The sequence below is a fragment of the Natator depressus genome, chromosome 17, assembly GCF_965152275.1.
Source record: "Natator depressus isolate rNatDep1 chromosome 17, rNatDep2.hap1, whole genome shotgun sequence".
In the NCBI taxonomy this organism is placed as follows: Eukaryota; Metazoa; Chordata; order Testudines; family Cheloniidae; genus Natator; species Natator depressus.
The window spans coordinates 88,316-115,056 of NC_134250.1; the positions used below are offsets into that span (position 1 = coordinate 88,316).

Consider the following 26,741-nt stretch of genomic DNA (forward strand, 5'->3'; position numbering starts at 1 on the left):
ATCTTGTAATGTAACTAATAAAACACAAAGCGTGCCAATTCTTGGAAGATCTCACTGGTTTAAAGCTGTTACCTCAAAGTAAAGAATAACCTACTTGAAATGACATTGTTGATACAAAACATTGTTTGGAAAACAACTGCTAAATGAGATCTGACCAACTGACTGACTTAGCCAAAATCAAGGTGAATTGATTAAAATCATAGGTTGTAGGTTTTTGTTAAATTTTAATTGTCATTGCACTAGAGACATATCTTGTTCAGGCAATGAGATTGCTTTGTCTGTTAATGCTGTTTCTTCATTTTACATACTAACTGTGTTTTGTTGTGTATCAAACTGAAGCTTTATTGTGTTACACTAAATAAGACCATTCTTAAATGTTTATATTGGTTGAACATAAATGTCTTGTGAAAGTAATAAATATTACAGAATATCACTGAAGCAAAGATCTTAGTAGGATATGGGTAAGAACATTATACAGAAATATAATAGCAAGATTTAAAAAAAAAAAAGTAAACTCTCATGCATTACTGTATAAACCAGCTAGCCAAAGACTCAAAGTAATAGCAGTTTTTTTTGTTTTAAGTACATTAGAAGCAGGAAGCCTGCTAAACAACCAGTGGGGACACTAGACAATGGAGATGATAAAGGAGCACTCAAGGATAATAAGGCCATTGCGGAGAAACTAAATGAATTCTTTGCATCAGTCTTCACGGCTGAGGATATGAGGGAGATTCCCAAACCTGAGCCATCCCTTTAGGTGACAGATCTGAAGAACTGTCCCAGATTGAGATGTCATTAGAGGAGGTTTTGAAACAGACTGATAAATTAAACCGTAATAAGTCACCAGGACCAGATGGTATTCACCAAGAGTTCTGAAGGCACTCAAATGTGAAATTGCAGAACTACTAACTGAGGTTTGTAACCTATCATTTAAATCAGCTTCTGTACCAAATGACTAGAGGATAGCTAATGTGATGCCAAATTTTAAAAAAGGGCTCCAGAGGTGATCCTGGCAATTATAGGCCAGTAAGCCTGACTTTAGTACTGGGCAAACTGGTTAAAACTAATGTTAAAAAAACTTATAGTACACAGGGTAAGAAAAGAGTGTACATCTGGGTATAGTGCTTAGATTATCCACAAATACAAAGTTTGTTTTAAAAGTCATAAGATACATGTAGTGCATAATCGGCAATAACCCAAATTTAGGTGAATAAAATTAACAATACAGTTTAGATATTAGCATCCAACTATTTGCGTATATCACTCATGAAAAGTTTATACAGAGTTGGTTGTGGAAAGCAAAATATATCAATGAGTGAAGATTGTCCCTCAGTAATTGAAAATTTAGGGTAGGTTGTCCATTTAAAAAATACAATCAGAACAGAATTGTCAGACACACAGATGAACATAATTTCTTGGGGACAAGTCAGCATTTTTTTTTTTTTGTAAAGGGAAATCATGCCTCACCAGTCTACTAGAATTCTTTGAGGGAGTCAACAAGCATGTGGACAAGGGGGATCCAGTGGATATAGTGTACTTAGATTTTCAGAAAGCCTTTGAGAAGGTCCCTTGCTAAAGGGTCTTAAGCAAAGTAAGCTGTCATGGGATAAGAGGGAAAGTCCTCTTGCGGATCAGTAACTGGTTAAAAGATAGGATACATAAGGTAGGAATAAATGGTCAGTTTTCAGAATGGAGAGACGTAAATAGTGGTATCCCCCCAGGAGTCTGTACTGGGACTAGTCCTATTCAACATATTCATAAATGATCTGGAAAAAGGGGTAAACAGTGAGGTGGCAAAATTGGCAGATGATACAAAACTACTCAAGATAGTTAAGTCCCAAGCAAACTGCAAAGAGTTACATAAGGATCTCACAAAACTGGGTGACTGGGTAACAAAATGGTACATGGAAAATCAATGTTGATGAATGCAAAGTAATGCATATTGGAAAACATCCCAACTGTAGGTATCAAATGATGGGGTCTAAATTAGCTGTTTCCACTCAAAGAGATCTTTGAGTTATTGTGGATAGTTCTCTCAAAACATCCACTCAGTGTGCAGCGGCAATCAAAAAAGCGAACAATGTTGGAAACCATTAAGAAAGGGATAGATAATAAGACAGAAAATGTCATATTGTCTCTCTATAAATCCATGGTAAGCCCACATCTTGAATACTAAGTGCAGATGTGGCTGTCCCATCTCAAAGAAGATGTATTGGAATTGGAAAAGGTTCAGAAAAGAGCAACAAAAATGATTAGAGGTATGGAACGGCTGCCATATGAGGACAGATCAATAAGACTGACTTTTCAGCTTGGAAAAGAGACTGGGGGGGATATGATAGAGGTTTATTAAATCATGATTGGTGTGGAGGGAGTCAATAAGGAAGTGTTAATTTTTACTCAAACACAAGAACTAGGGGGTCACCCAATGAAATTAATAGGCAGCAGGTTTAAAACAACCAAAAGGAAGTTCTTCACACAATGCACAGTCAAGCTGTGGAACTCTTTGCCAGAGGATGTTGTGAAGGCTAAGACTATAACAGAGTTAAAAAAAGAACTAAAGTTTGCGGAGTATTGGTCCATCAATGGTTATTAGCCAGGACGGGCAGGGATGGTGTCCCTAGCTTTTGTTTGCCAGAACCTGAGAATGGGGGGGGCGGAGGCGTGGATCAGTGCTGCAGATTACCTGTTCTGTTCATTCTCTTTGGGGCATCTGGCTTTGGCCACTGTCGGAAGACATGATACTGGGCTGGATGGATATTTGGTCTGACCCAATATGGCTGTTCTTATGTCATGTGTTCTTAATTCCTAATTAAGGGGGGGGGGGTCAGAAAAAACTTTCTTCCTTAATTAGGGAACTTTCCAAGATGGCTAGATCAGGGGTTCTCAACTTTTTTTCTTTCTGAGCCCCCCCGCCCCACTTGCAACATGTTATAAAAACTCCACAGCCCACCTGTACCACAACAACTTTTTTCTGCATATAAAAGCCAGAGCTGGCATTAGTGGGTAGCAAGCAGGGCTGGGGCCCTGCAAAGCTAAGTTGCTCAGGCTTCGATTTCAGCCCCAGGTGGCAGGGTTCGGGGCCCTGGGCTTCAGCCCCGCTTGGTGTGCCTTCAGCTTTCTGCCCTGGGCCGCAGTGAATCTGCTTGGCAGACCACTTGAAATCTGTTTGCAGTCCCCCAGGGGGCCCCGGACTCTTGGTTGAGAACGACTGGCCTAGATGAACTTCTAGTCTGATCTGGTATGGCAGTTTTGGTGTTTTCTGTGTAAAATGGGCTAATGCCCTTTTCTGGTTAAGAGGTAACTTGATTTTGCTCTGTAAGTACCTATATGTGGAAAAGATTTTTTGATAGCGTGCTCTTTAATTTAGCAAACAAAGGCATAATAACATCCAGGAGCTTGAAACTAGACTAATTCAGACTAGAAATTAGGTGAAAATCTTGTAACAGTGAAGGGAATTAACCAAAGGAGCAATGTGGTGGGGGGTGAATTTGCTATCACCTGAAGTCTTTAAGTCAAAATGTCTTTCTAAAAAATATGCTCTAGCTTACCCAGAAGTTATGGTTGTGATGCAGGACTCACTAGTGAGATTCTGTGGCCTTTGTTATGTAGGAACTCTGACTAGACTAAAATAGTGGTCCAATCTGGCCTTAAAATCTGTTTACATGTGAAGTTAGAGTCTACTATGGAAGCATGTTTAGTTTGTACAGTCAAGTACTCTAATCTTAGGAAATGCCAGATTTACAGTTGCCTATGCAAGCTTAAATCTGCCCCCTTCTGCATACGCATTATGATAAAATTGTTTAATTACATGATCACATACTGTTTTTTCCACAGGATCGTTGCCTCAGTCTCTGTACAAGATGGATGGTGCTCAGGGAATGAGGCAGCTCTTCAATATTTCCTTGAATCCTTGTTCAGTGGTTAGCCCCATACGTTTTTCATTGTACAGTATCCAAATGCTACAGTGAAAATACAATTAATTTATTCATGGCTGTTCTGTGGTCCTCACCAATCTGAGCCTCTCAAACATTAGTGAATATTTCTTCTCCATTCCCTTGCAAGATATCAGAGTGTTTATTCCCATTTAACAGACTGGGACTTGAGTGCTTAATGTAATTTTGTATTCAACTTCCTATACTTGAAAGAAAAATGGCACATAACAGAACTTGCTTTTGTAATTTTAACAGCCCCAACTGCCATCATGCACCAGCAGCAGGATTTGTTGAGCTGTAAACACTCAACACTACAGCACAGACCTATACCACAGCTAAAGGGCTAAATAAGTTAGCTATCAGAGAAGATATGTGGCCCAGCCATTGGAAAAGGATACAGTGCATTGAAAGAGCGGTTACATATGCAGAATTATAGCTCCATTTTACAGACAGTATAGCCACAAACAAATACATAATAAACTTTGTGGGGGCAGTATGGGTATGTGACTGAGATTTGGATATGGGTTCTATTCCCATCTGTGGAGCCTGTTAAGGCTTTGCTCTGTCTTAAAGATTAAGGACACAGAATTAACACCAGTAGTGAGCCTAGTTCAGGAGTGTTAAACTCATGCAGAGGAGAGGGCTAAATGTTTGTTTATCCATAGGCTACAGTTTAAATTCAGGATTGTCTACTCACATTGCACAAGGGATGCCCATTAGAGATTTGCACAGAGATCTTTGTGAAAAACTAAATATTATTTCCAGCTCTCATGTCTTTCGTTCAGTGAGGAAAATTCTGCTCCCCTTTTGGCCATCACTATTTTGGGCCTTTGTTTCTCTTCCTTACCCACCCTCCTTTATCTGTTTTGCTCACCCTTCCTTATCTTTGCATCTCCTGTTCTCTCTGCAGCAACTTCCAATTCCAACCCAATGGGCTTCCCTCCCACCTCCTACTTCCATCTGCTAAAATGATCAGCGAGTCAGTACTTAATCTTGACACTGTATTTTCATCATTAGGTTCTAGAGTTGATATTCCAATAAGATTAGTAGGGGAGGGGTTAGGTTGCCCCTTTCATTGTTTCAAGCGGTCTGCAGACTCAGGCAGACATCACTGCATTGTTTATGCTTGGTTCATATTTGGAAGGTAATATCTCTAGCCATAAGGACTCGAAAGAGTTTTTTAATATGAAAACTGAGATTATACACAGACTGGGTATGTCCTGTGTGCCTGATCTGGTTTATGGTCTGTATGTTTGACCCTCCCCCCTCCATTTGGAAATCATGGTATCCTGGTTCCCTTCAGTGTCTCTTTCCAGAGGTCAAAAGGTTAGGAGGTGTCTGTCCCACCCAGAGATTCTCCTGTGTGTGGACTGCTTATGTTAGAACTTGGGATAATGCATGCATAATAGTAATGAAATAGTGAATAGGCTTTTGTCAGGAATCCATAAGAAAGCTGTGCTGTTTGAAATGGAGATGGGCATTGACAATTTTAAACACTATAACTCTCCTAAATTTGAACAGATTTTCATGAGGTCAGAAAAAGGAACCACTTCACCCCAGGAGTACCCTGCCAGATTTCAAAATGCTGCTACAAACCATGGAGGGTTGTTTTTTTTTCTTTTTTTTTAAAGATGCAAGAATTTTTTTTATAACAGATAGTGATGGTCAATCTAAATATAGGGAATACTGTCACTTCAACTTAAACATTTTCTTTTCTTTTCTTTTTTTTTTGGTGTTTTTAATTTCTGCTTGTTCTTTACATTTGACATTTAGTTCCTGTGAAACTTTGTAGATTATATGATGAGTGGAGAACTAGTGAAATTATATCATCAGAGCGCAGATAGTGAAAATTGATCAGTTAAGAGACAGAACTTGTAGTTACTATTTGTGCTCTTCTAATACCTTTTTCACTTTAAGTGACTGTCATTTTGGAGAACAGATGCTTTGTTAAAGGACCATCTCCTCCTCCCTCATATCCCTGTACTCCATTTAAAGTGTGAGATCTAATAATACAAGACATCTAGTAGATTCTCCTGCAAAACAAGAGTAGATCAGGCCTGGCAATTTCTAAAATGAAATACAAGCTGAAGTAAACCTTTCAGGCCTCTTTATATATAACAAAAAAGGTAAGGAATTAAATGTCCTATATTAAAAACCTTTTTGCTGGTCTGCAGATATATTAGTCTCATTAAATAAGTTTACATTAATATGCCATTCATCATTCAAATTCCCAAAGTGTGTTGCAAACTATATATGCAACTCTCATGTACCATTGGAATAGAGCAACTTCTAAAGTAGCACCCAAGCTGCCATGTTGAACCAACCTTGGTGTTTCTTCAGGAAGAGGAGGCTGGCAAACTTCAGAGAGGGAATTTAAGGTAGGCAGAACACAGGAACTAATGCCTCTGTGCTTGCAAAAAGTTGTGTTGTGGAAGATTGTGGCATGTGCTCTTATGATATGCGTACCTGTTAAACGTTTCAGTCATGACAAACATAATTGATTGTAGGGCTTAGAGTGCACAATTTCTGGAAGTTTTGAAGGCATGGAAAAAACATTTTTCCTTTTTTTTCCAGGGGAAAAAATGGGAATTTTGTTTAAAATAGAAATATCTGTAGTAGTTACTTGCTTATCGCAACTAACTTTTTTCTTCTTTAAGAGTTAAAAATGAATTATGTATAATTTACTTAGCACATAAGTACTGATTTGTATGTTTGAATCAAAACTAAATTTATACTTATTTCATAATGACAGATATACCTAGTGTTAGGGATGGAGCTGCAGCTGCACACTAAGGTACTTAGGTGTATTTTTTTGCTGTTGACAATGGGGGGTGTGTGTGTGTGTGTGTGAAATACAAAATATTGACAATAGAAATCATCAATATTGTAAACTAAAATGAAAGTTAATTTTTTGGGTTCAGAAATAGTATATTAATAGACTTGACCTGACACAATAATGGGGCTTTGGGACCCAGAAGAAACTCATGTCTAGAGAAACATTTTATTAATTTTAAATAAGTTGTTAATAGAAGGCATTCTGAAGGACAGCAATAACATTATTTTAAACATTACCCTAAATTTTTTCACTGTTAATTCTGAGAGAATATTTCATAAATTGCTTTGCAATTTTTTCCAAAATTCCCAACTTTTCCATAGTGGGTCTTTTGGGGGGTGGGTAATTTTTTTCTGAAAGTTTGTTTTTTTTCTGAACCTTCATACTTCTAGTAAGGCTGCAGCTGAACCGTTCACATTTGCTGCTAATGTAATAGATTTGGACCTTTTGAATTTGCAGAATTCATTGACAGTCTAAAGGACTTCTTTCTTTAGTTTGGGGAGCGGCCTAGGTTTTATCTGCTGTAACCTGTTAGGGACTAAGTAATTTCCCCCAGCCACTGAGCTATGGGATATTCTGGTGTGGGATTCTCTCCCATTCTCTCCTTTTGAAGCTGTTCCACTTTGTATAGAGTCCTTGGAGTGGGGTGGACTAGATCCTGGGTCTCTGACCCTCTGAAGTGGGTTTACTAACCACCAGGCAGGAGAATAATTCTCTCTCTGGACCAATGACTCTTCAGATATTTAACTCAAGTGGAATACCTTCAACAGGACATAGTCATTTTACAAAAATCTGGCAGGATTAGAACCCCAGGGGGTGGGAGGGGCGAGGAATTCTGGTTATGCCAACTTGGGTTCACCCATGTACATTTCTCAGTTTTAGCCACATTGAAGGGAAAAAAATCCCCACCCCCAGCCCAGACCATTTGTATCAGCTATAAAGATCAGGTTTTTCACCCAGACCAGAAACTGCTTAATCTGGGTGCTGGGTTGTTAAATCTTTATTTCTCTTGGTAAGACGCATCTATATTTGTAAAATCACAGAAACTTACCAGTAGATGACCAGTTGTCTAAGCAGTATTAATAGTTTAAAGTTTTGGAGAGCCTAAAGGAATTGTCTTTCTCATCCCTCTCCCCTCCACCTCTGCATTTGAGATTCAAAAGATGTGCTTGGAGTTAGGAACTGAAGGAAATTTGGGGGCTGGTGACGTTTATACCCTTTGTACAAGTTTCCAAGGAAGGGTTTGATCTCTTACCAGAATTTTGTTCTTGGTAGCTTCCACTACCATCAGGTAATCCAGGTTTGATTTATCCTCAACTGAATCAAAACAGTTGGATATAATGGGGCACAAGGCTATTCCTCTGCATACCAGACTCTGAATGTGACCAGTTACTGAGTGGTCATGACCCTTTTAACTTTGTGGAAAAAGGGTGCTTCCTGGGCCATACTCATTCTGGGGGAAGAAAGTTAGTGAACCCCTCTTGGAGTAGGTCAGGAGGTGGTGTCAAGGCATATGCTGGGGGCATCTTATGAAGGACAAACTGTACCAAGCTTCTTATGCTTTGGCCATGGCTTTTATGAAGACCCATTTGGCTTAAGAATTTGAATTTGTCCTTCATGGCCCATGCAAAGGTTTCTGATCTCCCTTTCAAGGGTTTTCAAGCCTCTTCAGTCCAAAGATGGATGAGTTCCTGAGGAAACTGAAAACAGAGTAAAGAAGTTTTTTTTATAGCAGTTATTCACAGAAGCACACTCTGAAAATCAGTCTGTCCTCTATCAGAGAACAAAATGTCATAATTCCCTTTAGCAGTCTGTCAGGCAGAGCTGCATCCAGGCAACAGATTTGAAGGTAAGAGAACCTGCAGCAGGACTGATAAAACCAGTTCTTTCTGTTTAATTTGTCCCAACCTATTTTGGTATGACATGTCATTTCTTCATATGGATGGGTCCTGGAAATCATGAAATGGGGATATGCCTATAATGGCACGTGCTTTAACACCTCTTGGCTTTCTGTGCAGATTCTTAACAACTGGACAGATAGGGAGAGGGTTATTAATCTCTGTTGGGAGACAGTTTGTGGGACAGGTTCAATGTTAAGACCCTGTTCGCTTTTCACCTAACTGAGCTAAAAAGCACTATAGTTGATCCCATTGGAAAAGTATGGGGTTAGGGTTAGTAGCTAATAAAACCTTTAGTGGCACATCAGTTATTCGTCATGTGGGATCAGCTCTGGCCATAATCTTATTTCTCACAACTGGCAAATGTGGGGTCATGCTCAAGAACAGACAGACCTGAATTGTGTATTGAATGCCATTCTTTTGAATTGGAGGAAGGAGCTCTCCTATATGCCTTTGTCAGTTTCTTTTGGCCCCCCAAGACTCTGAAGAAAACTTGCTAGGACAGAACCAAGTTGATGCTGATCTAGCCTGGGGATAGCAGCTTGATTGTCAGTATCGATACGTAATAATAGATAAAGTGCAGAAAATGGGTGACAATACCATATCAGTGAACAGCTGACAAATCTTATTGCTAAATTGGCTGAAGTGTTGTAAAGCAAGGGAGCCCCACAGCTGTCACAGGTATGTGCACTAGCTAAGGTTACGAAACAGTTTCACTTATGTATACTTTACATTTCTCTAGTTCCTCCCATCTGAGGATCTTAAAAGCCATATTTTAAAAATTAAGTTTCATCACACTTATGAGGTGTAAAGTAGCATTTCCATTTTACAGATAAGGAAACTGAGACGCAACAATGTTAGCTAACTTTGCCCAAGATCACACAGCAAGTTTATGGCAGAGCTGGGATTAGAGTGCAGGGCAGAACCCCAGTCATTTTCTCTGACCACAAGACCCAGTGTTCTGGAAGGCAGAATACCTTGCTTAGTCGATATGTACCTATATTGGTCAGAAATACTAGGGCATATTAGATTATTCTACCTAAAAGTGAACATAGAAATATTTTAAGGTGTCTTTTTTTACAAGCTTAAAAATCAGTTGTTTGGTCAGAGTTAAAGCCATTCTTTAATCAAAAGCAAAATAATTTATAGAACCTATCACACAAGCTACAAAAAATACATATTCTAATCATAGTTTGTTAGTACTGCCACTAGTTAAGGTTGTAAAATGTTTGTTTGAAAGACCCTGTTTTTAGTTGCTTATGATTTGCTCAACTTCAGCTGTTTGGACCAAAATGTTCCATACTAGATGAAGTTTCAACAAAATGGTTAAGCTATTTCTGAGAAAGGAAAAACAGTATATTTTTCTGTGACCCCATGTTAAATTCTTAAAATGGTTTAATTAAAAACCACTAGTCCCTCCATGCTTTCAAGTGGGGATTTGAAGTTTGACCGGGGGGGTCACCTTACTACTAGGAACATGTCTTTGCTATCCAGGTGAAAATCTGCCCCAATTTGGTTAAATTGTAAGCCTCTGAAAATCTCAGTGCATATGTTCTTAGTAGAGGGTTTTTTAGGGACTGGCAGCATTAGTCTCCCAAGGATTCTGTCTCCACTGAGCATGTGCTGTACCAACATAATTTCTGCATGCAGACTGGATCATCCTTACAGAGCAACTAAGCATGTTCCAGCTTGGGGCTGCAAAGGCCTGGTTCCTAAAATTGCTCCTCCTGGCAGCAGAGAGCCACTCTGGTAACTGACCACAAGGAGATATGCTGCTATGGTTTGTGCTCCCCTAGCTGGTGACCAGTTGGCATGGAGAATGAGTAGGTAGTCTGACTTGCTTGACTGTAGAGAGGTTAGCACTGGGGCAGGCTGGTGGTGGCAGCAGCGGCAATGGGAGCAGGGGTATGGAGACAGGATGGAACAGGCTGGGGATCAGGTAGATGGGGGGGAGGGGCATCTGCAGGAGACAGCAGAAGTCTAGCCACTAGAACATGCTTCTCTGCAGAACCTAGATTTAGAACCCGGGACTCTTGAGTCCCAACAGTCCTCTGCTGTTGGCAGATTGCCACTGGGTTTCACCGCTAAGTGTCTTATCCTCCTATTAGGTTATATTTATGCTGCAGATAGATACCCATGACTGGCCTGTGGCACCTGGCTAAGGCGATGCTTTAATTGTGGTGTAGATGTTCAGGTTTCGGCTAGAGCCTGGGCTTTAGGACCCTGTAAGGTGTCTCAGCCTGAACCTGGAGGTCTAAACTGCAATTAAACAGCCCCTTTGCCCAAGCTCCGCAGTCCTGAGTCTGTACAGGCCAGTGGCAGGTGTCTAATTGCAGTGTAGACATAACCATCGTGACTGAAGTCCATATACAAGATAAGTCTGTTCCTGTTACCAGTTACCCTGTTAACTGTCTGGGCTGTGGCTGTAAGGGTACCAACCTTGATATAGACCTGCATGGGAAGGAGTATGGTTCCACGTGATGGAATTTGTTTTTTTTTTTTTTTAAAGCAAGAAATTACATTTAAAAAACCGCTCTGAATTAAAAGATCTTTGATTGCAAAGTCAAGCAATCAGAAGCTAGAAAATGTAAGAATTTTCTGTGCAACCTTAATTTGGCCCTCTTGTGCATAAGTGTTGTGGTGCAGTAGTTAATTTATGATTACGTTCTGTTTTTCCACAGAATCCTTTCTCATTAAGTGCACAGGATAGATGGTGCTCAGGGAACGAATCAGGGTTATGTAGTGAATGAGGCTGTTTGTGGAACCTGTTGTGATATTTGAGCCTACAAATGTACCCTAATTGTAAGCGCAATTGTAAAAAGTATGTGCAAGTTCATAAGTTGTTACAATAACCTGTAATAATAAATACTGATGGAAAATGTTTTGTTGCTTTCAACAATGCATGTTGTAAACAGGTGCAAGAAAACCAGACAGACTAAATTAGTTCAAAGAAAAAGGACATGTTAAAATTCAAGAATTATGTTGAAATCATATTTGGTAAAAACCAAATATGTGGAACCAAAAATTAATTAACCAAAATTGGTGTCAGATATTAGACCTAATGGATGGACAAAATAATGAGGGGATGGGCTATTCTATCCATCACTTCCTTGTTGGGCTCTTAAAGGCAGAATGGAGAGGAACAGATGAAGACTACTGAAGTGAGCTTCATCATGGCTGCCCCCTCCACCATCTCCTAGGACCCTGAACTTTTTTTGTCCTAATCCTAAGTGATGTTCTGACCAGGATGGACCAGAGAGAGGGATCCAGATGACTTTGTTAACCACTACCAGCTGAAGCCGCAACACCACCTGAGATGAAATGGGATTGGACTTTAAAAATAGCAGCAACTCCAGCTCATCTCTGCTAACTTCTCTGTTCCACAAAAGGACAGTTATTACCATCTTTGTTACTATCTAAGGCTATGTGTACACTGGCACTTTTGTTGCTCACGGGTGTGAAAAAACACCCACCTGAATGACACAAGCTTTAGCGATGAAAAGCATTGATGTGGACAGTGCTTCGTTGTCTGGAGCCATTCTCCCATCAACAAAGCTACCGCCCCTCGTTGGGCTGGTTTTATTTTGTCGGTGATAAAGAGCAGCCATACAACGCACCTTACAATGGTGTGGCTGCAGGGGCACAGCCGCACTGTTTAAGGTGTGTTGTGTAGAAATAGCCTAAGACTGTAAAACGGGGTTTTCCTTCTAAAAATGCTCTCCAGCTAAAAGGAGAGGGAACAAGGGATATTGTTAAAATGAGAGCCTTATTTAATGCTATGTTTTAAATGCTTTAACTATTTTTTAAATGGTTTAAAGGATTTTAATGGTATATTTACTATGGTATTAAGCAGGCTGAGGTCTCTGTATATCAGCTGTTCTCAAACTATGGGGCGGGCCTCCGAAGGAAGCACGAACTGTGTACTTTTTTTAAAGAGCTCTGGGTTCCGCCCTGGGTGTCTGGGGCTCATGCAGAAGGGATGTGCACACTTGGATAAAGGGGACAGCTGGAGCACTGCCACCTGGGCTTGGGTTCTCTCCCTCACTGGAAGGCAGCAGGGCTCCAGGTGTCAGCCCTGAGGTGGCAACAGAAGGCGGCAGAAGTAAGAGTAGCAATAGGGCGCTAAATCTGCTGCAAAAAGTGATATTGATCAATATCACTTTTAACATTGCCACCCTTCTGTGCCGCTGCTGGCTCAGCGCTCCTTCAGAGCTGGGTGCTGGTGTGTGTGCTGGCAGTTGGTGGTGTAAACTACTACAGACACAAAGAAGGTGGTACCAATGAAATAAGTTTGAGAACCACTATTGACCTTACCTCATTGCAGAAATTGGAAGTTGTTCAAAAATAACTAGGCGCTAGATGTTTCAAGTTGGGCAACCAAAATTAGTGGATGCTTGACAACTTCACCCTTCTCTTGGATACTCATCTGTAAAATTGGGATAATGCCCTCTTGTCTAAGGGGTGTTGTAAAGATAAATTCACATTTTTAAATCATTCACACTCCAAAATGAGCATCATAGGAAAATCCATATTTCTGTATTGTATTCTGTCTAGAGTTTAAATGATGTTCAGTAAGTAAAGCATGGAACGATACAATGAATGACAAGGCTACAAAGAAATATTGAATAGCTAGCTCTTCAGTGGACACTGTCCATCCCATGCACTGAATGAGGTAGGCATTCTGTGGAAAAAATAGTATGTGATCCTGTAATAAAACATGTATCCTAATACATACAAGGAGGAAGAATATGGTTGCACAGACAAACTTAGTTTTGGCATGTCCTAACTTTTGAGGGTTTGATTTTGAAGCTTTAACATTATAAGAGTGTTTTAATTAATTTTAATATTTATATTGTAGGAGTGCTCAGGCACCAATGAGGATCATGGCACTGTACAAAGAGGTGGACCTGATCCCTACCCAGAAGATTTTAGTGGTTTAATGTTGATGTGGGAATTGTCTAATATTTTTTGAGTTGCTTGTCTAAGTTGTCACCTGTCATCTAAAAGGTGAGGAGTCAGAGGCGATGAAGGGTAGGACTGAGCCCAGTTTGTTGAAAATGAAGATTAGTGCATAATTCTGAAAATTTAATCTTTTACTGAATGGCTTAAAAGTCTCTGTTTTGAGAAGGAATAAAGTAAATAAGCAATTCAGAAGTCTGTGGGGAAACTCTGTTTAATATGCCTAATCAGTAACCTTTTCCTCCTAGAAATGGTTGAATCAATGAAAAAAGTGGCTGGAATGGATGTGGAGTTGACAGTGGAAGAAAGAAACCTTCTATCTGTGGCATATAAAAACGTGATTGGAGCTAGAAGAGCTTCATGGAGAATAATCAGCAGCATCGAACAGAAAGAAGAAAACAAAGGTGGAGAAGATAAACTAAAAATGATTCGGGAATATCGGCAAATGGTAAGATCTAGTTAGCGAGATAATTATGTATTTCATTTTAAAATTTTCTTCTGCTAAGGCAAAATATACCGTTTCTGACTGTCTGGCCCTGGGGGCTAATGAAACCTTGTTGAGTTCCAGTGGGTTCTCAGGGAGAGTACTTGGCTTAAAAAAAACATTTTACTGATGGTTTAATCAAATGCAGGTTGTCTTCCTCCATCAATATTGTGATGCCTAAACACCCTCTTCCTCCTCCAAATTGGTGATATACAGGTGACATGACAGAAGCAGAAGAGAAGACTGTTTAGAGTGCTCTTGTCAGAAGTTGTTCCAAATTGTGGATCTGTTTCAGTTAGCGTTCTTGAGGTCTTCTGCTGTTGGTGTGCTGGAAACAAAGCAGAACTGTGATGACTTGCTAATCCAGTTGATTTGCACCAGGTGACAGTGAAGTGGGGTGTTTTGTTTTGTTTTTTTCTCTGTGAATTTTCCAGTTATTTCATAGATACAGTTGCTTTAAGGACGCTCTTGTCTCTGAAATTGAATTTTCTTCTCTGGGAGAAAATGTTTCTGCATGAATTTCAGTCTGTGACTCTTAGAGGAGCTTTAGACTTGGTGGGGTAACTTATTGACTACCAGCTGGGAAATATTGAGGCCATTTTAATATTTGGCATAGCAACACAAGGGAAGGCAAGGTGCTGGTTTGATCAGGTCTCTGTTTCCAGTCATTTTGGTTTTAGTCCTTGTATAGCAGAAGTTGTCAGTTGTGGTAGTTGATCTGCTGGGATTAATGAGACATTCCGGTTCTCCTAGTCTCTCTCTTGTCTTTGATACTGTAGTTGTCTGCTATGCAATTTATGAATTGACAGGGCCACTCTTGGGTGACTCTTATTTCTGAAAGGTCCTAGACAATAGTACCAGGCTCATCTACTTTGAGGACACTTGCATGTGAGGTTCCACAGCATGCCATTTTGTCCAGAATATATTTGGAGCTGTTGATGGCATAGCATCATGTAATTGGTAATAACGGGACCCAAATTATATGGAAGTGCCGTCTAAATTTTGTGACATGTTGGTGTGACACAGTGAAATTCTGTAGCAGGTTCAGGTAAATTAAAAAAAATGGCTTTTTTCAAGGAAGCATGAAAATTAATACAATCGATACAATGTTCTTTATGATTTTGGTATTACATTCTATTTTATGCTGCATACTTTATTTTTTGGCATGTCACAAACTTTTGGTAGACAGTTGAACATGTTAACCAAATACTATGTCATCACTAACACACACACCCTCCCCCGCAAAGGGTGTGTTTTCACCACGGGATAACTAAAACATGTTAGTTTTTCTGCAGTAAAAGCATAGAGGAGACAAGACACTTATTTTACTGTGAGGTAAACTAGGTCAGGGTTATAGCGCTGATCTTGCCTACTTACCTCATGATAAAATCTTTGTGATTTGAAGTGCCTGTAGTAATCCAATATCCTTCCTATGCTTGATTATTGTAAAGTGTTCACTGTATGCATGTTTTGGCCTGATTCAGTAACTGGATCGTCAGGAAACATACAGGGGAACACCGGCAATAGTTAAGTTACTTGGCAAATTCTGGGTTACAAACAATGATGTATGCTACATCAAGGAGTATTGATCTGAGAAGTACTTAGCATGGGTCTTGCTGTCACCTCCCAAGGCATCCCATTAGGGATGTCTAAAACAGATGGGACTAGAGCACTTCTACATGCGCTTGCATGTTCCGCACTGTGAACATAACTCAAAATCTGGTTATGTGGGGATGAGAGGAGAGAGACATGATCATAACTTTCTTTGCATCCTTGCTCATGTCCATTCCAGTGTGGTGGTGTGTGCATGCGCTCCGTGTACTGCCATCAGAAAGTTTTTTCCCCTCTATGGAATCTGTTGCGTCGGCTCTGGTGCCCCCTGGAGTTGTGCCCATATAGTGACCCTCTCTCTGCTTGCTTTAAGTGCTTGGGGGAGTCTCACCTCTTGGAGCACTGCAGGATTTGTAAGGGGTTGAAACCCCATACCAAAAAGGACAGGGACTAGAGATTCAAATTCCTTCTTATGGAGGTGGCTCTCCATCTGGCCTCGGAGCCAAGTCCTGCTGACTTGACACTGCGCATCTCTAACCTGTTGAGAAGTGCACTGGCTTCTGAGACAGGCAGTATAGCTCAGCTTCTTCAGCACTGAGGAAGGATTCCACGTCCCAGGACATTCTGCACCGACAGAGCTTTCCAATACAGAGGCGGTCTACACTGCACCAGGACACGCTGCACAGATCTCAGTTTCCGGTGTGGAGGAAGAAGCAAAGAAAAACAGATGGAGTACTCCCTAACTCCGAGACCCGCTGGTCACAGGAAGCTGGCAGAATGAGGCCTGTGTCAGGCCACTTGGACTCAATAGTTGTCAGCCTAGTACCATTGATTCCGGCCCAGGAAAGGGTCCTGTTGAGTCAGTACTGTTGGACTCTCCTCCGAGGGAGAGCCATCGGACTGCAGCCCCGGTGCTTCCATCCACACCAGAGGTGTTTGAGGCAGCAAGGGAGCTACTATGCCTCCTGTGCTGCCATTCCGCACCAGGCATGAACAGGCACAAGAGATGAATGACTATGGCACCGAGGCCCCACAAGGCAGGGAAAACCGGCAATGATGACACGGCACCTGTTGCCTACCTCTTGGCACTGCTCTTGGGCGACTCCTCGCAGTCGGACTCTGACGTGGAAACTTTCACCTCCCACAGGAGCTCAGACTACTCCGACCACTGATACCTGACAGCTGATATGGGCCAAGAGTTCTGACCAATGGCCTGACCAGCACAGTGGCAAAAACTGGTGCAATGGCCTTTCTGGAATCCCTGGGCCTTCTATCTGGTCCAAGGGTCTCAGTCAAGGAGATCTTACTCCATTTTGTTGGTGCATACAGCTCCCCCACCACTTCCTTTGGTATGGGAGTCAGGACCTGGTACCAAGCCTGGCACTGAACTTCAGGACCCGGTACTGTGGGATCCTTCAGCTGCTGAAGGACAGGAACAGGGCCCTGTACCTGTCCTAACATCCTCCTTATGGGGTGATAGTGGGGACTTCATTTGCACCTGCTCAGGATGATTAAAGGGCACCCCAGGAGCTCCTCAGGAAAGTAGCCCAAAACCTGGGGATCCAGGTGGAGGAAATCTTGGAAGCCTCCCATGCCCTGGTTTACATCTTGGCCCCTTTGGGACCATCGCGAGTGGGTTTGCCTCTGAATGGTGCCATTCTAGAACTCGTTAAGGCACTGTGGCAGACTCCAGCATCCTTGCAACCTACTGCAAAGAGGGGTGGAGAAAAGATATTTTGTTCCCCCAAAGGGGTTTGAGTACTTATACACCCATCCTTCTCCAGGGTTGCTAGTGCTGTCAGTGGTAAACAAGAGGCAGAGACAGCAAGGATCTACCCCCAAGGCCAAGGATGCCAAGAAGCTGTATCTTTTTGGCAGAAAGATCTACTCCACTGGGCAGGGGGGCTCCAACTTCAAATCACCAACCAACAGATGCTCCTGAGCCACTATGACTTTAATTCCTGGGGCACAATGACTAAGTTCAAGGAGTTCCTGCTACAGGAATCTAGTGCCGAGTTCTTGGCTCTAGTTGAGGAGGCCAGAGCAGTGGCAAGTGTACTTGCAAGCAGCATTGGTTGTGATGGACTCTGCTGCACAAACCGTGGCTTTGGAAGGAGAAGCTCATGGCTACAGGCCTCGGGCCTCCCATATGAAGTGCAGCAGACTATCGAGGGCTTCCCTTTCAAGAGCACATTTCTCTTTTCAGAGCAGACAGATTTGAGCACCGCAGCTTAAAGGATCCACCCTAAAGTCGCTAGGACTATACACTCTAGCCCCATCAAGGAAGCACTTTTAAACCCCAGCCATTGCCCTGTTTCAACTAACCTCAGTCAAGGCAGGATTACAGTACGAGGCGGGGTATGAGCTATAAGAGGAGGCTGCCTCCCCAGTCCTTGTCTACCCTCAGGGCTGGCCCCACCACACATTTGGCTGGGTCTGAGCATGCCTTTTAAGGGTACATCCAAGGACGTTGTACCAGGACAATGTCTGGATCCACCTGCCGCAGTTCTTGTGGACCGGTTATCCCACTTTTATTGGGCGTGGGGCCGTATCACCTCAGACTGCTAGGTGCTATGCACATAGGATAGCCCCTGCAGTTCAGTTCTCCCTTCCTCCCTGTCCCTCTTCAGGGACCCTTCTCATGAGCAACTTCTAATCCAGGAAGTGCAAATGCTTCTGCAAGTGGGAGTAGTAGAGGTGGTTTCTCTGGAGCTAAGGGGCAAGGGGTTTTACTCCTGTTTCCTAATCTTGAAGGCCAAAAGGAGTCTCAAACCTGGACTTGCGAAACTTCAACAGATTCATGCGGAAGCAGAAGTTCCGTATGATTTCCTTGGCCTCCATTATCCCTTTGCTGGATTCAGGGGACTGGTATGCCACCCTCGACTGGAACACTTTATTTTCATATCTCAATCTTCCAAGGTCACAGGAGATTCCTCCAATTCATTGTGAATCAGGTACCAGTGCTCACATTTGACCTGCCAGCAGCCCCATGGGTATTAACAAAGTGCATTGCAGTTGTTGCAGCTTTCCTAAGGCAACAAAGGGTTTAGATATGTCCTTACCTCATTAACTGGCTGATCGGAAGTCAGACTAGGGCCCAGGTGGAGGCAGACATATGGCTAATACTGTCAACCTTCCAGAGGTTAGGTCTGTTGATAAACATGCAGAAATCAACACTGTCCCCATCCAAATGATAGAATCCAAGTCCTTGACTTGGTCCAGGCCAGAACCTTTCTTCCAGAAGCCTGGTTCCAGGCCCTGGGTTCCATTGTAGAGAGCCTCAGAAACCAACCCATCAACACAGCAAGAAACTGCCTGAAACTCCTGGGGCATATGGCATCATGCACTTACATAGTGAAACAAGTGAGGTTGTGACTCAGACCTCTTCAGATCTGGCTAGCATTAGTGTACTGACCCTGCTGGGATCACTTGGACATGACCCCTTGGTGCCTCCCCCCCCCCCCCCCCCCCAAAGACGTTCTTGTTAAACCTTGGATTTGTGCTGGAAATGGCCCACCTTGATTATCATACACATTGTAAGGAGAGTGATCACTTTAGATAAGCTGCTATCAGCAGGAGAGTGGGATGGAGGGAGACCACCTTTTGTAGTGGTAAACACCCATTTTTTCATGCTTTGTGTGTATAAAAAGATCTTCTATACTTTCCACAGTATGCATCCGATGAAGTGAGCTGTAGCTCACAAAAGCTTATGCTCAAATAAATTGGTTAGTCTCTAAGGTGCCACAAGTACTCCTTTTCTTTTTGCGAATACAGACTAACACGGCTGTTACTCTGAAACCTGTCATAGTAGAGAGAGCTTCTCCAAGGTATTGAAGTTAGGCTGACTGGACTATAATTTCCCTGGTCCTCTTTTTTTAATTCTCTTTAGAGAGGTACTACATTTGGCCTTCATCGGGCCTTTGAGGCCTCACCCATCCTCCATGAGTTCTCAAATATAATCTTTAAGAGTTCAGAGATCAATTCAGCTAGTACCTTAAGTATCCTAGAGGTCCTGCTGACTTGAATCCATATAACTTATCCGAATAGTCTTTAATCTGTTCTTTTCCTATTCTGACTTGTGTTCCTTCCCCATTATTAATATTAATTGTGTAAGCACTGGGTCATAATTAAGCTTTTTAGTGAAGACTGAAGCAAAATAGGCACTGAACACCTCCGTCTTCGTGATGTCTTCTGTATTTAGCTATCCTTCCCCCACTAAGTAGTGGACCTTCATAGAATCATAGATTAGGGTTGGAAGAGACCTTCAGAGGTCATCTAGTTCAACCCCCTGCTCAAAGCAGGACCACCCCCAACTAAATTATCCCAGCCAGGGCTTTGTTAAGCTGGGCCTTAAAAAGAAACTTTTTGAGGATGGAGATTCCACCACCTCCCTAGGTAACCCATTCCAGTGCTTCACCACCCTCCTAGTGAAATATTGTTTCCTAATATCCAACCTAGACCTCCCCCACTGCAACTTGAGACAATTGCTCCTTGTTCTGTCATCTGCCACCACTGAGAACAGTCTAGCTCCATCCTCTTTGGAACCCCGCTTCAGGTAATTGAAGGCTGCTATGAAATCCTCCCCCACTCTTCTCTTCTGCAGACAATATAGGCCCAGTTCCCACTCTGCTTGATACCAACTGCCAACTAGACATTGAGCCCGATGATCTAGCCAGCTTTCTATCCATGTTTATAGTCCGTTATCCAATCCATACTACTTTTAACTTGCTGACAAGCATACTGTGGGAGACCATATCAAAAGCTTTGCTAAAGTCAAGGTATATCACGTCCACCGCTTCCCCATATCCACAGAGCCAGTTATCTCATAGAAGACAATCTGGTTGGTCAGGCATGACTTTTTCCCTTGGTGAATCCATATTGACTGTTCCTGATCATCTTCCTCTCCAAATGCTTCAAAATGGATTCTTTTAGAACCTGCTGCATGATTTTTCCAGGAACCGAGGTGAGGCTGACCAGTCTGTAGTTCCCTGTATTCTTCTCCTTCCCTTCTTTAAAGATGGGCACTATATTTGCCTTTTTCCAGTCGTCCAGCACCTCCCCTGATTGCCTGAAGTTTTCAAAGATAATGGCTCTGCAATCACATCAACTCCCTCAGCGCCCTCAGATGCATTGCATCCGGCCCCATGGACTTGTGCATGTCTAGCTTTTCTAAATAGTCCTTAAGCTGTTCTTTCACCACTGAGGACTACTCACCTCCTTCCTATACTGTACTGCCCAGTGCAGCAGTCTGGGAGCTGACCTTGTCTGTAAAGACTGAGGCAGAAAAAAGCATTGAGTACTTCAGCTTTTTCCACATCATCTGTCACTAGGTTGCCTCCCCCATTCAGTAAGGGTCCCACACTTTCCCTGACCACCACCTTGTTGCAAACATACCTGTAGAAACCCTTCACGTCCCTTGCTAGCTGCAACTCCAGTTGTGCTTTGGCCTTCCTGATTATACTCCTGCATGCTTGAGCAACATTTTTTATACTCCTCCCCAGTTATATGTCCCGGTTTCCACTTCTTGTAAGCTTCCTTTTTGTGTTTAAGCTCTCTGAAGATTTCTCTGTTAAGCCAAACTGGTTGTCTGCCATATTTGCTATTCTTTCTGCACATAGGGATGGTTTGTTCCTGCACCCTCAATAAGGCTTTTTTAAAGTACATTCAGCTCTCCTGGACTCCTTCTCTCTCTCCCCCCCCCCCCACCCCATTAGCCTCCCAGGGGATCCTGCCCAACAATTCCCTGAGCGAATCAGTCTGCTTTTCTGAAGTCCAGGGTCCGCATTCTGCTGCTCTCCTTTCTTCCTTTTGTCAGGATCCTGAACTCGACCATCTCATGGTCACTGCTGTCCAGGTTGCCACCCACTTCTACTTTCCTTACCAATTCTTCCCTGTTTGTGAGCAGCAGGTCAAGAGGATCACGGCCCCTGGTTGGTTCCTCCAGCATTTGCACCAGGAAGTTCTCCCCAACACACTTCAGAAACTTCCTGGATTGTCTCTGCACTGTTGTGTTCCTCTCCCAGCAGGTGTCAGGGTGATTGAAGTCCCTTCTGAGAACTAGGGCCTGTGATCTGGAAACTTCTGTTAGTTGTCCAAAGAAAGCCTCATCCTCCTGGTCTGGTGGTCTATAGCAGACGCCCACCACGACATCACCCTTATTGCTCTCGCATCTAAACTTAACTCAAAGACTCTCAACAGGCTTTTCTCCAGTTTCATACTGGAGCTCTGAGCAATTGTACTGCTCTCTTACGTACAGTGCAACTCCTCCACCTTTTCTCCCCTGCCTGTCTTTCCTGAACAGTTTATACCCATCCACACCGTTGCTCCAGTCATGTGAGTTGCCCCGCCAAGTCTGTTATTCCAATCACATCATAGTTCCTTGACTGCCAGGACTTCCAGTTCTTTCTGCTTGTTTCCCAGGCTTCTTACATTCATGTACAGGCACCTAAGATAATTAGCCAATTGCCCTGCTTTCTCAGTATGAATCTGGAGGCCTCCCCTGTTGTACTCTCCTCCTTGTGTTTCCTCCCAGTATCCCACTTACCCCAGGGCTCCATTCCCCGGTGAACCTAGTTTAAAGCTCTCCTCACTAGGTTAGCAAGCCTACCTGTGGAGATGCTCTTCCCTTTCTTTATTGGGAAAATCCCATCTCTTCCTAGCAATCCTTCCTGGAACAACATCCCATGGTCAAAGAATCCAAAGCCCTTTCTACCTGTGCAACCACAACCTCCACAATTAGATGGTCCCTACCTGGGCCTTTTCCTTCAACAGGGAGGATGGACAAGAACACAACTTGCACCTCAAACTCCTTTATTCTTCTTCCCAGAGTCACGTAGTCTGCAGTGACCCGCTTAAGGTCATTCTTGGCAGTATCGTTGGTGCCCACGTGGAGAAGTAGGAAGGGGTAGAGGTCAAAGGGCTTGATCGGTCTTGGCAGACACTCAGTCACATCCTGAATTCTAGCTCTAGGCGAGCAGCACACTTCTTGAGTTTCCTGGTCTGGATGGCAGATTTGATGACTGTGTTTTCCCACCCCTTAGGTGGGAGACCCCGACCACCACCACCCATCCCCTCTTCTTGGGAGGGGTGGTCATGGAACCCCCATCCCTAGGACAATGCTTCCCGTGCCTTTCGGTCGATGGGGTCTCCTTCTGATCCCTTCCCTCAGATGACTCTTCCAAATCATTCTCCACCATAGTACCTGTGCAGAGAGCCTTAAAACGGTTTCTTACCTCTATCTGCACTGGGGCATGCATTCTCCTCTTTCTTCTTCTGAAGGTCACATGTTGCCTAATTTCTTCTCTGTTCTGCACTGCCCTCTCTGATTCTTCAGCATGCTGTGCCTGCAGTACCAAATGCTGACTTCTATCCAGAAAGTCTTAATTTTCTCTGATGCAAGGACCTAGGGGTTACAGTGGACGAGAGGCTGGATATGAGTTGACAGTGTGCCCTTGTTGCCAAGAAGGCTAACTGCATTTTGGGCTGTATAAGTAGGAGCATTGCCAGCAGATCGAGGGACGTGATCATTCCCCTCTATTCAGCATTGGTGAGGCCTCATCTGGAATACTGTGTCCAGTTTTGGGTCCCACACCACAAGAAGGATATGGGAAAAATTGGAAAGAGTCCAGTGGAGGGCAACAAAAATGGTTAGGGGGCTGGAGCACATGACTTATGAGGGGAGGCTGAGGGAACTGGGATTATGTAGTCTGCAGAAGAGAAGAATGAGGGGGGATTTGATAGCTGCTTTCAGCTACCTGAAAGGGGGTTCCAAAGAGGATGGATCTAGACCAGTGCTTCTCAAGCTATCTGATGTGGGGGACTGACAGTTTTTTTCCCAATGTGCACACAGACAGGCAGCCGATGGCTCATGGACCGGCACCAGTCCGCAGACCACCACTTTGGGTAGCACTGATCTAGACTGTTCTCAGTGGTACCAGATTACAGAACAAGGAGTAATGGTCTCAAGGAGTGTGGTGAAGCACTGGAACGGATTACCTAGGGAGGTGGTAGAATCTACTTCCTTAGAGGTTTTTAAGGTCAGGCTTGACAAAGCCCTGGCTGGGATTTAGTTGGCGTTGGCCCTACTTTGAGCAGGGGGTTGGACCAGAAGACCTCCTGAGGTCCCTTCCAACCCTGATATGCTATGATTCTATGATTCAATGCAGGGTTGGTACTTAAGTCTCTCTAGTCCTTTAACCTTATCTTCCAATATGGAGACCAGCTTGCACTTCATACAGAAGAAGTTGCTTCTATCCTCTGGGAGAGACGCAAATATGGCACATCCTGTGCAGGTCACTACAGCTGATCGCTCATTATCCATATTGTCTTCCTTCTAAAAGCCTCTTCAGATGTTGTTGTATTTACTGCTCACAGAAGCCTGCACTTCCCTTTATTTTTGGTAGGTGTAAGTCCTCTTGTGCCTTAGCCTTTCTGATTTTGTCCCTTCATGCTTGCCACTACTCTATAGTATTCATCTTTAGCAATTTGTCCATGTTTCCACTTTTTGTAAGATTCCTTTGAGTTTCAGGGTACTACAGAGCTCTCGATGGAGCCATATTGGGTCCTTATTACAGTTCTTCCTGTCTTTGCTATTGTATCTTTTTACTGTCTTTGAGAAACTGCCAGCTCTCCTGAACTCTTATTTTCCTTAGTTTTTTCTTCCCATAGGACCTTGCGTACAAGTTCTGAGTTAACATCTCCTCTTCGAGTGCTTGCTCATGTCGATTCCATTCTAGGTGTGCGTACCCATGTGTACAGTTGTCGGAGACATTTGCCTTAGCGGTATCTGTAGGGTCCGCTGTGGCACCCTCTGGAGTGCTGCGCTCATGTGGCAGTATATCAGGCACCCATGGCCCTACGCCCTCTCAGTTCCTTCTTACCGCCTGTGATGGTTGGAGTGCCTGGTCTTGCTTAGCCAGAGCATTAGTGGTTCTTCACTGTTCTGATTGTTCTACTTGTTGTTTAGTCAGTGATTAGTTAGCTGTTAAGTGTTTTAGTAGTAGTTATTCCTGGAGTGGGGTATGCCCCGCTCCCCAGGCTTTAAACCATGTTCTTAGTGCGGCCGGCCGTTGCCTATCAGTGACCCTCACGAGAGTTGTCTGAAGTTTCTGGGGGAGTCCCATCGAAAAGACAAGTGCCAGATCTGCAAAAACTTGTCCACTGACTCAGAAAGAGCAGGACATTTGGCTAAGGGCCCTCCTCATGGAGGCTGCTCTGTGCCCTGCATTGGAGCCCTCGTGCTCAGACTCCATACACAGTACTTTGGCGTCGGCATGCAGTGCATCGCCGGCACCAGGATCCACCCAGCACGATTCCCCCTCGTCAGTACCGAAGTCTGGTCTGCAGGCACCACGCAAGGAAACTTCGGGCAAAGGACCTGAGCTAGGCCTTGTACCTGCAATGAAGGCTCTTGGGGGTACCACTGTGGTCAAACCCTCTAGCCCAGCCAGGGACCCAACTCCTGGGAGCCATAGGAAATTCCAGCCCATTGCAGGGCTGTCTGTGCCTGAGGTGGGGGCTGGCAGCCAAAGAACAATTAGGCTCACTGGCACTGCAGACCCCTGGCCACATGGTGGATCCTGGCAAGATACCAGCTCAGATGACCAAGCTGGTGATGGGACCACCCCTAAAGACAGTGGAACATCCCCGGACTGCAGGTGTCATTCCCCTTCACCACAGCCAAGGACCACAGTACTGCAACACCAGTTTTAAGTGATGCCACCAGTCATCTCATCCACCTGCCCAGCCGGGTCCTTCCAGTGACCAAGGCAGCCAAAAGCAGTCATTTTGAGGGTGCACCCAAGGACGACACCCTATTACTGCTCCTGAGCAGTTCCCTGTTATCCTCAACCGCCTTCACCCTCTCCAGTCGGCCTGGTCCCATATCGCCTCGGACCGCTGGGTGCTTAACACAGTCTCGTTGGGCTATACTCTGCATTTTCTAGCCGACCAACCCTTCCCTTCCCTGTCCCTCTTCAGGGACCCTTCTCATGAGCAACTCCTCGTTCAGGAGGTCAAAAACCTCCTGAACCTAGGGGTAGTGGAAGAGGTTCTGCAAGACCTGGAAGGAAGAGGATTTTACACACCCCCCTACTTCCCCATTTTAAAGGCAAAAGGGGACCTCACACCTATCCTAGATCTGTATCATCTCAACAAGTCTCTCAAAAAGTTGAAGTTTTTGTATGGTCTCCCTGGATCCGGGAGACTGGTACATTGCCCTCGATTTTAAAGGATGCATACTTCCATATTCCTGGGGCACTGGCTTTTCCTCTATTTCACATTGGGCCGGCGCTATTTCCAGTTCACGGCAATGCCCTTTGGTCTCTCATCGGCCCTGAGAGTGTTCACCAAGTGTATAGTGTCAGTGGCCACTTACCTGCGATTGTCAGGGGGTCCAAATCTACCTGTACCTCAACAACTGGTGGTTAAGGGGCCAGTCTTCCTATCAGGTGCAAAGGCATCTCAATCTGGTCTGTTTCACCTGCTGTGACCTGGGCCTAATAAACAACAATAAGTCAACCCTTACCCCAGTGCAATGTATGGAATTCATTAGAGTGGTACTTGACTCCACTCGAGCCAGAGCCTTCGTCCCCAAGACTCTGTTCTGAGCAATAGTGGATCTCATCTCATCTCTGCATGCCCACCTGCTCACCACCGCCCACACATGCCTGAGACTGTTGGGCCACATGACAGCATGCACTTACAGGGTCTGGCTGGTGTTGGTCTATGTCCCCAGCCGATACAGTATGGAGAGGGTAATCAGGATTCTGGACAGTGTACTGTTGTCCCTTACCTGATGGGAAGACCCGGTGTTCCCTTCATGACCTCAGTCTCATCAGTAACTTGTCACCAACACTTCGGACCTGGGTTGGGGAGCCCACCTGGGCAATCTCAGTACTCAAGGCCGTTGGTCCAGTCACGATCGGTCGCTGCACCAATAACATCAGGGAACTCGGGGCAGTTTACGTAGCCTGCCAAGCTTTTCAGACTTGCATACAAGGCAGGGCAGTTCAGTTCCTAACAGATGACAGCCATGGTCTTCTATATCGACAGATGGCAGGGGAGCCAGGTCATCCGCCTTCTGT

At 43.8% G+C, this 26,741-nt stretch overlaps 1 protein-coding gene across 2 annotated transcripts in view; it reads left to right on the forward strand.

Moving 5' to 3' along the window:
- The window catches only part of YWHAE (tyrosine 3-monooxygenase/tryptophan 5-monooxygenase activation protein epsilon), a 54,668-nt gene that overhangs the window by 3,317 nt on the left and 24,610 nt on the right, over window positions 1–26,741 (forward strand). For both annotated transcript variants that reach the window (XM_074974292.1, XM_074974291.1), the window contains exon 2: window positions 13,871–14,070. In XM_074974292.1, coding sequence (XP_074830393.1) covers window positions 13,871–14,070 — 200 coding nt within the window. The remainder of the gene's footprint in view (window positions 1–13,870; window positions 14,071–26,741) is intronic.